General features: G+C 53.7%; 5 protein-coding genes across 5 annotated transcripts; 1 reads left to right on the top strand and 4 right to left on the bottom strand.

Moving 5' to 3' along the window:
* Positions 1–878: 878 nt before the first annotated feature.
* On the bottom strand, positions 879–2,295 carry PMI1 (Mannose-6-phosphate isomerase; the record flags this gene model as incomplete). The annotated part of the gene is made up of 2 exons (XM_053184322.1): positions 879–2,093; positions 2,146–2,295. The coding sequence occupies 2 exons, from the start codon at positions 2,293–2,295 to the stop codon at positions 879–881; spliced, it is 1,365 nt and encodes a 454-aa protein (XP_053031737.1).
* Positions 2,296–3,492: 1,197 nt separating this feature from the next.
* On the top strand, positions 3,493–4,530 carry COL26b_011658 (uncharacterized protein; the record flags this gene model as incomplete). Its single annotated transcript, XM_053184321.1, has 1 exon — positions 3,493–4,530. The coding sequence occupies one exon, from the start codon at positions 3,493–3,495 to the stop codon at positions 4,528–4,530; it is 1,038 nt and encodes a 345-aa protein (XP_053031736.1).
* Positions 4,531–4,933: 403 nt separating this feature from the next.
* On the bottom strand, positions 4,934–6,406 carry COL26b_011657 (uncharacterized protein; the record flags this gene model as incomplete). The annotated part of the gene is made up of 1 exon (XM_053184320.1): positions 4,934–6,406. One exon carries the CDS (start codon positions 6,404–6,406, stop codon positions 4,934–4,936), a length of 1,473 nt encoding a protein of 490 aa, XP_053031735.1.
* A 1,567-nt stretch (positions 6,407–7,973) lies between these two features.
* On the bottom strand, positions 7,974–8,577 carry COL26b_011656 (uncharacterized protein; the record flags this gene model as incomplete). The annotated part of the gene is made up of 2 exons (XM_053184319.1): positions 7,974–7,992; positions 8,015–8,577. 2 exons carry the CDS (start codon positions 8,575–8,577, stop codon positions 7,974–7,976), a joined length of 582 nt encoding a protein of 193 aa, XP_053031734.1.
* Positions 8,578–11,009: 2,432 nt separating this feature from the next.
* On the bottom strand, positions 11,010–12,896 carry COL26b_011655 (uncharacterized protein; the record flags this gene model as incomplete). The annotated part of the gene is made up of 4 exons (XM_053184318.1): positions 11,010–11,711; positions 11,776–12,083; positions 12,258–12,499; positions 12,601–12,896. The coding sequence occupies 4 exons, from the start codon at positions 12,894–12,896 to the stop codon at positions 11,010–11,012; spliced, it is 1,548 nt and encodes a 515-aa protein (XP_053031733.1).
* Positions 12,897–13,207: the final 311 nt, after the last annotated feature.

The following is a 13,207-nucleotide window of genomic DNA, read 5'->3' as shown; positions in this document are numbered from 1 at the left end:
GCTAGGAGTCTGCATCTCTGCCTTGGGATGGGGTTACTTTTCTTTTCTTCCTTTTTGGGGCAATGTGTAATACCTTGCTGGTTGTATTCGGGAAAGGGGGGGATCACGAGGGAAAGCATCATGTGTTTTACCCCAATGAACTAACAACAACTTGGAGGGAAGGGGGCTACGGAATCACGGGGATCGGTGATACAGAAAAGAAAAATTGACATGACTTATGTGGGCATTATCAATCACGGCACAACCCTGGGAAAGGGAGGAAGGATATGGGAGTGGTTGGCGGGGCATGGGAGCGAAGGGATTTGGGTATTATGATGATTCCCGGGGCATCTTCTTTTTGGGTCTTTTTTTTTGGGCCTTTTCTCATTCTACTGCGGCGTTTCTGGTCTTGACAAATTGTCTTTTCGTTCCCTCCCCCCACACCGCGAAAAGGGGGTAGGGGTAAGCATCTCTTATCAAACCATACACACAGAGAACAACAGCACGGCGGTGTCTGTTTGTTTCTCGCGGGCAGAAAAGAATCATCTCGCCCTGTTCGCATCTTTTTTTCATACCCTCCCCTCTTCATGTATCCTGAGGCCATGGGCCTTGTCGGAACCTTAATATGGCTCTCAGGGGGTTTTCTGGTGAGCTGTCTGGTGTCAACAGAGACAGGGAAAAACACGGGTTCCCTGCTTGGAAGAGAGCAGGAGGATGAAAGCATCAGATAGACTTGCCCGGACCGGGCGTTGCCTTGCATAGAGGGCAGGAATTGAACTAATGACAATCATCTCTCGGACTGTGCCGTTTTGTGGTTTTTGTTGCTCGCCTAAAATGATACTGGGTATGATGTTACTTCTCCGTCGTCCATGTATGCGTTGATCGCATGCGTTTACTTTCTACAGCTTTTCCTCCGCCCTCTCGTCAATCTCGCAAAACGCCTTGAACGTTATGAATTCGTCGTCGGCATCACCTTCAGACTGCAGCACCACTTCTGCTGTTGACCCTACAAAGAACACATTGCCCTCGCTGATTTTCTCTACCTTGGGTCCAACGGCGATGGTCCCCTTGCCTGACGTGCAGATGATGATGCTGGGTCCCTCGAGGGGGTCGAAGGTAGCCTTGGAGCCGTCACCCTTGAGCAGCGAGCGGACAACGCTGAACTCGTCAATGGGTGGGTCGTAGAGGATAACGGCGGAGCCGGAGCTGTAGGCGGTCCGGTTGAGGGTGGCGTAGGGGTACTCGGAGGGCGACATCTTTTGCTCGTCAATGGGCGCGTAGTTGTAGGTCAGCATGTCTACGAGGGTGGGCACGTCCTTGAACTTTGGAGTGAAGCCGGCGCGGACGACGTTGTCGGAGGCGGCCATACACTCGATGATGTCGCCGGAGAGGTAGGCGTGGATGTCGTCGGCGACGAGGAACATGGCCTCCCCTGGCTCCATCTTGACGTAGTTGAGGAAGAAAAGGACAAAGAGACCGATGTCCGCGCCGAACTCGCCATGGCTACGAGTGATGAGTTCCGAGAGGGTCTCGCCGTCACTTGCGCCTGCGCCGCCGCCGGCGAAGCTGCTGCCTTCTGACTTGGCGAGCGACACCAGGCTCTCGGTCTGCTTCTGAATTTCCTCGGTAGTGGCGGAGAGGAGGGAGGCGAAGACGTGCTGGAGGGCGGTCTTGTTCTTTTCCTTGATCTCGGCGGACTCGGTTTCCTCCTCTCCCTTGACGGTATTGATGAACTCGTCGGCCTTGTCCTCCTTCACGAGGGCCTTGAGTGGAGGAACGGTGTTGAGGAAGTGGGAGATCTCGGCGAGTGGACGGAAGCCACAGAGACCCTCAAAAGGGGTGATGGCGATGGCCATCTCGGGCTTGTGGTTGTCATCGGGATAGTTCTTGGGGTCGCGGGCGTGTAGTTGCTCGGCGAGTTTCTTGTTGGGGTGGGCCTGGATGGATAGCGCCTTGTTGATGGAGAGGACCTTGAAGAGGAAGGGCAGCTTGGAGCCGTATTTGGAGGACACAGGGGCGGAAAGCAGTTGTTGGTTTTCTTGAACCAGGTCGAGGAGGGTGCGCCCGGATTGGAGGTCTTTTGAGGGGTTTGAGGGGTGAGTGCCCATCCAGAGCTGGAGGTGTCAGCATAGTTGTCGGGGAAAGGTGAGGAATTCGTTGTCTTACCTCTGCGTATGGCTTGTCGGACTGGACAGTGAAGCCTTCAGCTGGTGTCGTGGCCGCAAAACGCGCGGCTGCTGAGTCCTCTCCCTTCTTGCCCCATTCGTAGGAGTTGACCCCGCATTGGAGCTTGAACAAGGGGACTTGCAAGACCATTATGAAAACAGAGCTATGACAAGCTCGGAAACGAACAGAAAGGGGCAAAGCTCAGAGGGCAGAGGAGAAGACGCGACGGCGATGTGGTGGTAATAAGGTTGCGAGTCCCTTTGCTCACCCCACCATGGATTTGACGTCAGGGAGAGCCTGGAGAGGACCCCGCAACGATCTGAACAACGCGTGGACATTTGACAGGCCAGGCCCCTCCCTCTGGTGCTCCCTTTCCCCAAGGGATGATCAGCATGAGGTGAGCACGGGCCCCGGGGCAGTGATCGGGCCGCACGGTGCTCAGTGACCATCTGAGGCGTGATTGGACCGTTGTGACAGAACAACAGGAGCTGTCGGGCCCACTTCGGCAATTCGCGGCCGCAAGCTGTCGCGTCGGGCGACCAATGAAGCTCAAGCTGAGCGCATTGCCCGATACCGCCCGGCAATTCTGCCATCGACATCACCTCTGTCCACCACCTTTGCGCGCGTCTATGCCATGGTCTCCAAACACCTGGCTGGGCCAAAAGCTTAATTCCTCGCCATTTTATAAGCCTCAAACATGGGCTGACGTTTATGTGTGCATTTATTTTTCTTGTATAGCATCTTGTTGCACTGAGATACCCTACCTGCTGCTATCTGTGAAGGAAGGCTCCTGCCTACCCGTGGACCTGCCTGTTTGACGCGACCCGACTTGCGCCGCCGGAGCTGCCCCTCCTTCCTGCCTCACCTGAGCTAAAGCAGCTCCTTCCTTGTAAGTTGCGACGGGTTGTCTCGCTCCTGTCAAGCTTTGTAGATGTAGTCCACCTCCATCCGTCCGGCTTCATCTCTCCATGGATACTCATTTGACATTAAGCCACACCCTTTCATCACCTTCTGCACCCATAGATCTACTGTCGAGCATTGTATCCCGAGACTAACGTCAAGATGCCGAGAAAGATTAAAGGAAAGGCAACGCAAAAGCCGCTCTCAGGCGCACGCCAGTCGAGCCTGAGCACCAGGAAAACGGAGCCCCCAACCGCCGACGCCGAACCATCCCAAGTCGAGGCGAAAATAACCCAGGCGGAGGCGAAGCCAACACAGGCCAAGGCAAAAACGACCAGTTACAAGACGAAAGTACCTACGGGCGAGGCCTTTCCTCAGAAACCCGGTTAGAAGAAGGGTATCGCGAAGGATAAGCGACCTGGCCCGGCCTCTTCTCTCCAGGCCAAGATGTCGCAAAGAAACCGCAGTGGCCGTGGCTCGAACCGCAACAATGGCAGCGGCCACGGCGAAGAGATTCAGCTGTGGAATGACGCCAAGGACAAGTTTCAAGAGATTGTCACCGGTGTCAACCAGGAGAACGACAACCTAGCTGAGCTGATCAAGCTGGATAAGAAGGCGGCCAGTGCGAGCAAGGACGGCGGAAACCCCTCGGGCAACGATCTTAACAAGATGGAGCAGTTCTGTCGGTCCGGAGTTAAGCTCTCGGAAAACAACTCAAACAACATCAAAACCCTGGTCGAGCAGCTTAAGATTCTGAAGGCTGTGCAGCAGGCCAAGGAGCTTGCGGAGGCGCCTGCAACGACTACGTCGTCATCTCGGACAGGCAGCTCAACACGGAACAGAGATGCCGCGGCCGCGGCGCTCTACGACTTTGACGGTGCTGGAGACTCGCCTGTACCCAGCCCCATTGGTGGCAGCTCACGCAAGTTTGGTGATCGGGGTAGCAACCGCGACAGTATGCCACCTAAGGCAGATAGTGTCGAGCCACAAGGTTCGACCGGCAGCAATACGGCGGGCTCTTCCTCGGGGGCCCTCGGATCAAATGCCGCGGCGGCTAGAAGCAAAATCTCGTTCTCGAAAGGAGACAAGGTAGCTTTCAAGCGCAAGAAGGACGAGCCTCAACAGGGTGAGGCGCCGTACGACTGGATATTGGGCGAGGTGGTTGGCATCATCGGCGAGGGCAAGAGCAGACGATACAAGTGCTTGGACGTGGAGCCCGAGGACAACGTCAAGCCGAAGGAGTACAAGACGTTTGCATCGGGCATGATACCGATCCCGCCAGAGAACCAGACACACAACCTCGCCAAGCTAGAGGCAGGCAAAATGGTCCTTGGCTTGTATCCGCAGACGACAGCATTTTACGCGGCGGATGTCGTCGGTACAGAGGCCGACGGAAAGACGGTCAACCTCAAGTTTCATGGCGAAAACGATTCATCGACCACGCATCAGGTGGAGAGGCGCTACGTGCTTGAGTACCGGCCATGAAAGCCAAGTGAAGATATGAGGAGTCGCGGGTGCCAAATTAGCGGCGGATATTAAACGAAGTTGGGAAACAAGAGTTACAAGACATTATGGATTTAGTTTAGCGAAAGCCGTATGCAGGCGCTGGGTCTTGTTGAGAGGGGCGCATTGGGATTACCGAGATCAAACGAGATCAAATGGACCGGGGCGCTGTCTATGCGACTGATGGCTCACTAAACGAACAAACACTGAAGAGTCATGACGTAGCGGGTCCGAACGGAGTTTAAAGACCAATTCTCAAGACAGGGTTGGCATAAAATAGGTAGCTGACAATGTCTATCCACAAGATATGATAAAGCGAGTCTGCAGAACTCCCAGAGAGCCCTCAGTTCCGCCGCAGCATTAACACAGTCCAAGTAGTCTGCTACTATGACCTCAGGTAGTCCGACACTTGGCCTCCTTGAGCGTAGGCGTTTGCAACATTGACGCGGTGCGCCTTTTCTCCTTGAAGAAAGAACTCTCGAATCTCCTCGGGGCTCATTTCCGGCCTGAGATTCTTTAAATTGGCCTGGATACGTCTCATTCCCTCTCTCGCCCTCGCGCGGATGGCGTCAACATCAATCCCCACCAAGGCACCATCTCGTTTCAGAATCCGTCCATCTACCATGACAAGATCAACATCTGCCGGGCTCGAGTGCAGAACAGCCGTACCCAGCGGGAAAGCCGAGCCACTGAGTGCTCGTTTACTCGTGATGACGACAATATCGGCCCGTTTCCCCGGGGTGAGAGTGCCAATCTGGTCGCCGAGACCAACGGCCTCGGCGCCGTTCCTCGTTCCCCATATCAGAGCATCGCGAACGCCAAAGTCCATCTTCATGGAAACGCGGCGTTCGAGGTGAGCCGCATGATGATCCAGACTGCGCTGTAGCTGCAGCTGAAGCCGCATCTGCGAGAGCAGATCTGGCGCCGCGGCGCTTGACGTGTCGATGCTGAGAGACGGCTTCAAACCGTGAGCCAAGGCCATCCTCAGCGGGGGAAACCCCATTCCCATCTGGATGTCGGTCTCGGTGGCAAGGGCGATTTTACCTCCCGTCTTCGCGACGAGGCCCATCTCGTGGTCTGTCAGGTTCGTGCAGTGAATGTACACATGCCCAGGCAGCATGTATCCCATATCCGCGCGGACTTCCAGGTCACTCGTGAGATTGGACGCAGGAACGGCGCTGGAGTGCGAGCAGCAGAGAAGCCCCAGCTCCTGGGCGAGCTTCAGCTCATCGCCCATCCAAGAGAACGGAGTCGTCCCCGACTGGCTCAGCTGCAGCGCTACGCGGACAAGCCCGTCGTTCGCGCCTCTCTGCGCCATCTCCTTGACGTGGGCCAAACGAGCGCTCCAACCGCTCCGTCCCGCCGGAGTCTGGCCATACTGATCTCCGCTCATGCCATAGCAGAAGAACGCCCGGATCCCAGAGTCCTCCAGCCCGCGCAGCTCCGCCTCCGCGTGCTCGGCAGAGTGGAACGACTCGCAGGTGTCCATGATGGTCGTCACCCCGCTCTCGATTGCCTCGAGGCAGCCGACCAGGGCGGACGTGTACATCTCGTCGACGCCGGTAGCCGGAAGCCAGCGGGTGTAGGTGTTGGACAGGAAGTGCCAGAGGTGCTGGTCGACGCCGATCCCGCGCGTCAGGCTCATGGACACGTGGCGGTGGGTGTCGACCATGCCAGGAATGACGACTCCCTCGGCGGCATTGATGATCTCGGCGTCAGCTGGTGCGGAGATGTCTTGTGCCCTGCCGACGGCTGTGATGATGCCGTCTTCGACTAGCACGGCGCCGTTGTCGAAGTCGCCGAGGGAGTCGTCTAGCGTGACCACGTAGCCGCCGGTGATGAGGAACTTTCCAGACATGATGAAGGGAAAGGAGTTTGTCGATGTTGGGTTACGCACAGTTGAGATGAGGAAGAATCGTTCAGGCGAGAGGGGATGAGATGTTTTGCCAGATTTGGTGCATTAGACCATTCAACCCTCCTTTTATGTCATTGCCTTCGTAGGCAGGAGTAAACATGATTATACTGCATTCTCAGTGGAATCGCTTCTTTGGAACAGGTTCTGCTTGAACTCGCTCTTCGCGCTTCCGTCAACGCGAACGGAAAGTCGGCCATTACCAGTGGCATTTTCCCCGAAAACACCGAGGCCGTTGAGTCATATTCAAATGAATCATTCTCGACCAGAATTGCGGGGTCTTCATGCATGGTTTACAACTTCCCAAGTCATGTTGTCGAGGATCCATCACGATAGTTTCACTCGAGTGACCGGCGCTGTAAGTCATATGGTGTTAACGCGCAAATAGGCCAAACCATCGCAAAAGATGTTCTAGGTCCCTGTAAAGATGCAAGTTTATGGGGATTGATGCAATATAAAAGAACAAAAACTCCGATAGCTTTAGATTTTGCATGGGAATTCACTGGCTTGGTTCGTTTGATTGGCATTTACCGAGGTCTAACAGGCGATACTGGCCATTTTGTCACTCGAGTGACCTTCGATTGCTTGGTGGATGCCATTGCTGCGGGCCTGTGGGTGAAAATGGCCCATGATTGTGTCAAACTACTGAGATCCCTCTACAGGCGCAGCGCTCGTCTGTGGTTCAAGGATTGAATGGTCTCTCTCTGAGATGTAGATGCGGGCAGACTCTAGGCGTGGTGGATGGCTGTCAACCCGTCAATTCGTATTTGAAGCCGTAAATATACCGTAATTCGATTGATCCCTGTCCTTCGATATCACTCACTGTCATGACGATCGTCTCAAAGAGAAGAGTTGAGTCTCAATTCCAGGTGTTAGCAACAGAACAACCAAAGCCAACCAGTCCAGGATATGAATACACAGCTTCTCGAAGCTCTAGTTCTACAATTGCCACATGGGTATGGGCACCCCCGACTGAACTTTAGTTTTCAGCCTCTGAAACATTTATATAGCATTTGGCCGGTTTGGTCACGAGACTGTCCATCGCATCAAACGTTTGCAGACTCTCGGGAACTTGGCAGAGCTCCAGGCTCCAGGTTCCATATCGTTAGGACCACAAGGATTCTAAACTCGATGTACGCCAACCGCCGCCCAAAGCATCCCCGCACGCCGTTGCTAAAGCTCATAAAAGGTCCAGCCTGGGGGTCAAATTCGTCCCCATTCGGTCCCGGCTTAAGCCATCGCTCAGGTATGAACGATTCCGGGCTGACCGCCCACGAGCCACGAACATTCGGCCGAGATCTGGAAGTCTCGCTTCGCAATGATTCGTCAACTTCTATCGGTGCTTGGGTGATGCCGGGACCACACAACGGCATGAAAACCTCGGTTCCTTTAGGTACTCGATGACCCAAGATCGTGGTTTCTACTTGTGCCTGCCTCACAACACCCATGATTGGGCCAGATAACCGCAAAGACTCTTCCATGATCGCTTCCAGGTACGGCACGTCGACTTTTGTTATTTCGGAAACCGAAGGCTGTCGTGATTGGGCCACAGACTCGGCAAATGCCAATTGCAAAGCTCGTCGAAGCTTCTGCTGGACATCTTGGTGAACCGTAAGGTGCTTGATTGCCCATTGGAAAGAGGTTGAGGTTGTCTCGTGGCCTGCACCAATGTAGCCGTACAGCTCGTCGCGGAGTTGAGAAGAGTCGAAAGTGGGCAATCGGCCGGCCTTCTTGGCAGCGTTCATTTCGCGCTGTATCATGTAGTCCAAAGCAGACCGGACCGGCTGGCCTCCTTCAAGCCGTTGAACAGCCAGAGAGACCTGATTTTCCAACATCCGGTGTCTGATGGCGTATGCCTCTTTCATGTGGCGTCGGCGGCTGTTGATTACATGGTACAGCCAGGGAGAGGGTGCTGTCAAAGACGCCCCGACAGCCTCCTGGTGAGCATGGTGCGAAACGAGGTCTTCGTCAGGGGGTTGCTCAGGGAATTCGACTTCTCCGCTTGTATTTGGCTTTGCAGCAGCCGTTTCGTGGATGATCTTGATGTAAGCTTCGGTTGTGTTCTCGGAGTCTCCCTCGCCAAGAGCAACTTCTTTGATGATATCGAAAGTGGCCATGTTGATGTCTTTGTCAGCTTGAAAGGGCAGACCACTGGCTTTTTGTGCTTTCAACCTCCACAGCTCGACAAGCTTCAAAGTGTTGGAGTATATTGCTGGAGCAGATACCTTTAAAATGTCTAGTTAGCGTTGGAAAAGGTCCCTCTCATTTCCCAGACTTCACTTACGGTATTGAGAAAATTGGGGGTCATGAGATCCTTCACCAACTCCCGGTTTGCTTTGAACTGGGGATCCCGAGTTCTCATCCCAATGCGATGGTTTCTGAGAACCCCACGAAACGCAGCGAGGTTCCGTTCTCCATGATCGAATTCCTTGTTTCTTCGGAAAAGTATATCTTGAGCCTCGCGGAAGTCTGAAAGTAGAAGCATCGGCTGTGATAGCGGAGCTACGAAAGCTTGGACGAGAGGACTTTTATGCTTTATGTTCTGTTGAAGAAACCAGGCGCGCGGTCTCTTGCCCTGCTCCTGTAACCTTTGCAACTCTGCCGCATCGCCAAGTACGGATTTCGCTGCGTCTTTGTTGAACGGTATGCCTGGAAGAGGTTTCGGTAGAGCCCATGGATAAATGAGAAACAATAGAGAGACAACGCCTACGACGGCCGCAGTCAAGGCGCCCGTGGTCTCTGCGAGAGTGTAGGCCATGGTACGAAAGAGATGTAACACGGCAAGAACTGTGATGTGATCATTGTGCTTTGCAATTGCAGTTGCGATCCTTGAATATTTGACTTTGACACCCGGCCTGTGAGTCGGCGGGAATTTTCTCGCTCGGCCCCCTTGGGGAGTCACTGACTTCCGATGAAGGCCGGTGAAGGCCGGCGAAGGCTGGCAAAGCCGTTGTCCGTCTCCCTAGCTTTTCTCTCCAAGCCAACAGACTTTTGAACATTGACCATCATCCCGTTCGTACAGTGCGTGGGTTTTGTCCGAGCCGCCGTAGTGAGCTATGCAAACGCCGGGGCATCTAAGTGGGGTGTAGAAAACAAGGATTCAGATGTGCACAGGAGACAACCCGAGAATTCTTCTTCGCTTGACAGAATGCGATGGCCGAGACTGATGGGAAACTAGGATCTGACGGGCGGTCTCAATGTCCGTCCCTTACATCCCTGCCAGAAAGAATGTGATGATAGTTAATTAGACTTAGAACCAAACTTGCTAAAGGGTCAACCTATTGCAGGTTTGTTCTCGTCAGTTACACAGGCAGCTACAGTTCCCCTGTACATAAGCGAGACTGATGTGAGTGTCTGACTGACTCAAATCAGGCGACATAGCTAAGAGATGCCTACTACTTGCCAACGCATGTCTCCATGGTTGATGTAACCTGGGGCGTATCCGATCTAAAAACAGAGTAAACACTACATTTCGTCCTGCCAATAACATCAGAGACGAAAGAAAGCATGACGCAGTTCTGCACGTGGGTTTGTGTGCCAAGATAGTTTGCTGTACATGTAGTCTTCGACGAACCGCTGTAGGTGGGTGTGGCACACTACTTGACCAAGAGTCAGTTACAAGCCCGCCAAAGGACGAGGGTGCCTACATGTACACTACTCTGACTGCGAAACTTAGGCATGTTTCCACGCAGTCGGTATCATTTTTACCCTCCCAAGGAGGCTTTCCCACAGGTCATCAGAAGTACGTATTGCGAGAGGGGATGTGTCTAGCCGAAATATACAATCTATCAAAATTCTCCATCGCTCAGGCTCGCCATAACTGTCTCGCGCCAGTAGGAGGTGGCGGCCAGTCCCGCCCCTGGTCCTAAGAAAATAGAACCAGTGGCCGACCCCAACGCAGCAAGCACTGCCTTATTCGTTGTGATGAACCCCTCGGATCTCATCGTCCAGATGTTGTACCAAGAAAGGGCTACAGAGGCTAAGCCAAAGAGACCAAAATGTCTTACCAAAGGTCCCATAGAATTGTCCACAGAGCCCGCATCATCAAATCTTGGGAAAGCCATGCCAGCAACGCGGACCGCACCGCATAATCCTGCGACACAGGCATACGCAAACTTCAGCGCAGGTACATCCTGCTGCCGGTACATCCCTACGAAATCCTCTCTTTCATTGTACGACGGCTCCTTCGTGGCACTTGCAGGCTTTTCCTTTCCTGCAAGCTTTTGCAAAACTGCAGACATGCATTCTGTGAGAAGTGAGCACACGATAGGCGAAAACGCTACAAGTGCTTCAGCCGCTTGTCGGATATGAACGTTTTGAACCGGCAAAGCTGCAATGACGGCAGGCACCAGCAAGCCTGTGACGACCGAGGGCAGGATTGACTTAGTATATCTTGGGGGAACATGTCTTCCGTAAAGAGTACTGGACCCTTGAAGAACCATGCCTAAGCCCAACAGAGGAGCCACGGCGTCCGGACCAAAAGCTGTGGACGCGAGACCACCTACCGTCGGCCTGTAGAGGATGTCAGACAGGGCCCCAGGGTGTTGAGTTACTTTACGTACCAGAGGAGAACAGAAAGCCTGTTACCCACGCGGTGCCCTTCGACGAGCCCTAGAGTGAGGGTGGAGAACAGACCATCGACACCGAGGTGGGGGCTATGGAATGGGCTTCGTCTCGAGGCGTCGTAAGGCGAGAGTCTTGCAGACGAACCGGCGGCAACAGCAGCCAAGAAGAGCTTAGTCTGCGTCTGCATAACATCCCTGAACGTGGAGAAGTAGGCCAGTCCACCAGACTGGTATAGCAGTGCCGCAAACGACCCTGCAGACAGAATTGTTGCCACTCTCAACACGGCCCTCGCTGTTATGGGCTTTGCGGGGAGTTCGTCGTCAAAGGGGACAAGCCGAGCTCGTTTGGGCATTGCAAGTTTCTCGACTCGAGGGCCGGCTTTGAAGATCGGGAGTGCAACATTGAGGAACCCGTCCTCTTTCAGAATAGGAACCAGGTACTGCGTTACGATTTTGGAGAAGGGCGATCTGCCCGTCAAAATCTGCTGCAGGTTGTGGCCTTCGGAGACCAGCTTCTTCGCTCGGTGGTAACGGATTGCGTGAACTTGGGCGACGGCACCCTCCACCAAATCAGTGGAAAGTTGGTCAACATCCGGATACTTCTCAAGCAACTCAGCAATGGCATTTCCAAGGAGCGCGGCCGCTTCTATGGCGCCGTTGCCTCCCTGGCCGGAAACCGGGTCGATCTAGAATCACGTTCGTGGTCAGTTTCTTTGCGCCGCCAGGTTGACTCCGAGGTCTGAGACGAACCTTGTGACTCGCGTCTCCGATGCATACGATGCGCTTGTAGTGCCATTTCTCGAATACATACTCCTCGAGAGGCACTAATGTGGCCATGATCTTATTCTTGTAAATGTCGCCGAACGTCACCTCCTCGTACAATCGATCCGACATGTGAGCCAGAGCCAGTTTCTCTGTGTCCTCCTTTGAATATCTGGGTATGTCTTTGCCGCGCTTGGTCTCGCCGACACCTTCGAAAAGAAACCAGTACGTGCGATTGCCCGGCGCGTCGACGATTAGGTAACTCCAGCCGTCGTTGTAGGCCGTGATTTGACGGCCTGCAGGCAGGTTTGCGGGTCGTTTGGATATGCCGAAAATGCATCTCGTATCAACGGGCACTCCTGAAAAGAAGCAGAAGGGGTCTGTCAGTGTTGCGCCTACGTTGCAAGAATACCATGTTCTTGGATGGTATTCTTTTTTCCCCGGTGCGACAGGAAACCTGATAGACTTACTTGACTGCTCGTCGTGCGGGAAATACCCAGGATTTTCTTTGATACCAATACGCCACATCTCGCTTCTGACAGTGCTATGTATGCCGTCTGCACCGACAACTATGTCGCCCTCATAGATTGAGCCGTCAGTGGTATGGACAGTGACTCCCTTTTCGGATAGCTCGATCTTGTTGACCCTCTTGGATGGGTTCACTTTGTTCTTCTGCTTGAGGTTGTCATAAAGAACTTGAAGGAGCATCTGTCTATCGATGAAGATTGAGGGATACCCAGTCCTTTTCTGTCGTAAGCAAGACAGCCAAGGTAACCACTACTCTGGATTTTCTTGCTGATGTGGGCGACGTACCGTGCTTCCAGATGATGAGTTACGTCGCTGCTAGGCGTGGTAGTGGCCTTGCCGTTCGCATCACGGTAGCTCGCCTGCAGATAAAAGTCACCCGCAATCTCTCGAATAGGCTCGTAGCACTGTATCTGGTCGAGGATACGGAACCCGTTTGGCAAAAGGCCAATGCTTGCTCCAACCTGGGGCGCGATTTCGGGGTACGCCTCAAGCAGAGTGAAGTCGACACCGAGCCTCTCTAAAATGTTCGCCAAGGTAAGGCCAGCAACACTGCCGCCAACGATGATCACCTTGAAGCCCATGATTTTCAGTGAGGTTTGCGGATCACGGTCTCTGGCAATGGAATTTGAGAGAATTTTCAGAATGAAAGATTGAGGGTTTTCTTAGAAGCAATGCCACATAAAAGCAGCGTGGTTTGTGGCACTGAGCATACCCAGACTTCAGAAGAATCATGTCACAGTGAAAACATCAACTTAGACGTAGTTACTATTCATTACTCGGATTCATCTTCGCACCGAGTCGGCTGCACTCGGTCACTACGGAGTATCGCGAGGCCGTCTCGATGCAAGGCTCGAATATTTCATGCCTTCAAAACGGGGGGCGTGACGCCTGG

Source organism: Colletotrichum chrysophilum (genome assembly GCF_026319265.1).
Source record: "Colletotrichum chrysophilum strain AFK26 chromosome Unknown scaffold_147, whole genome shotgun sequence".
Classification (NCBI taxonomy): domain Eukaryota; kingdom Fungi; phylum Ascomycota; class Sordariomycetes; order Glomerellales; family Glomerellaceae; genus Colletotrichum; species Colletotrichum chrysophilum.
Note: the sequence above shows the minus strand (reverse complement) of the source record. Positions and strands in the feature narration are given on the sequence as shown.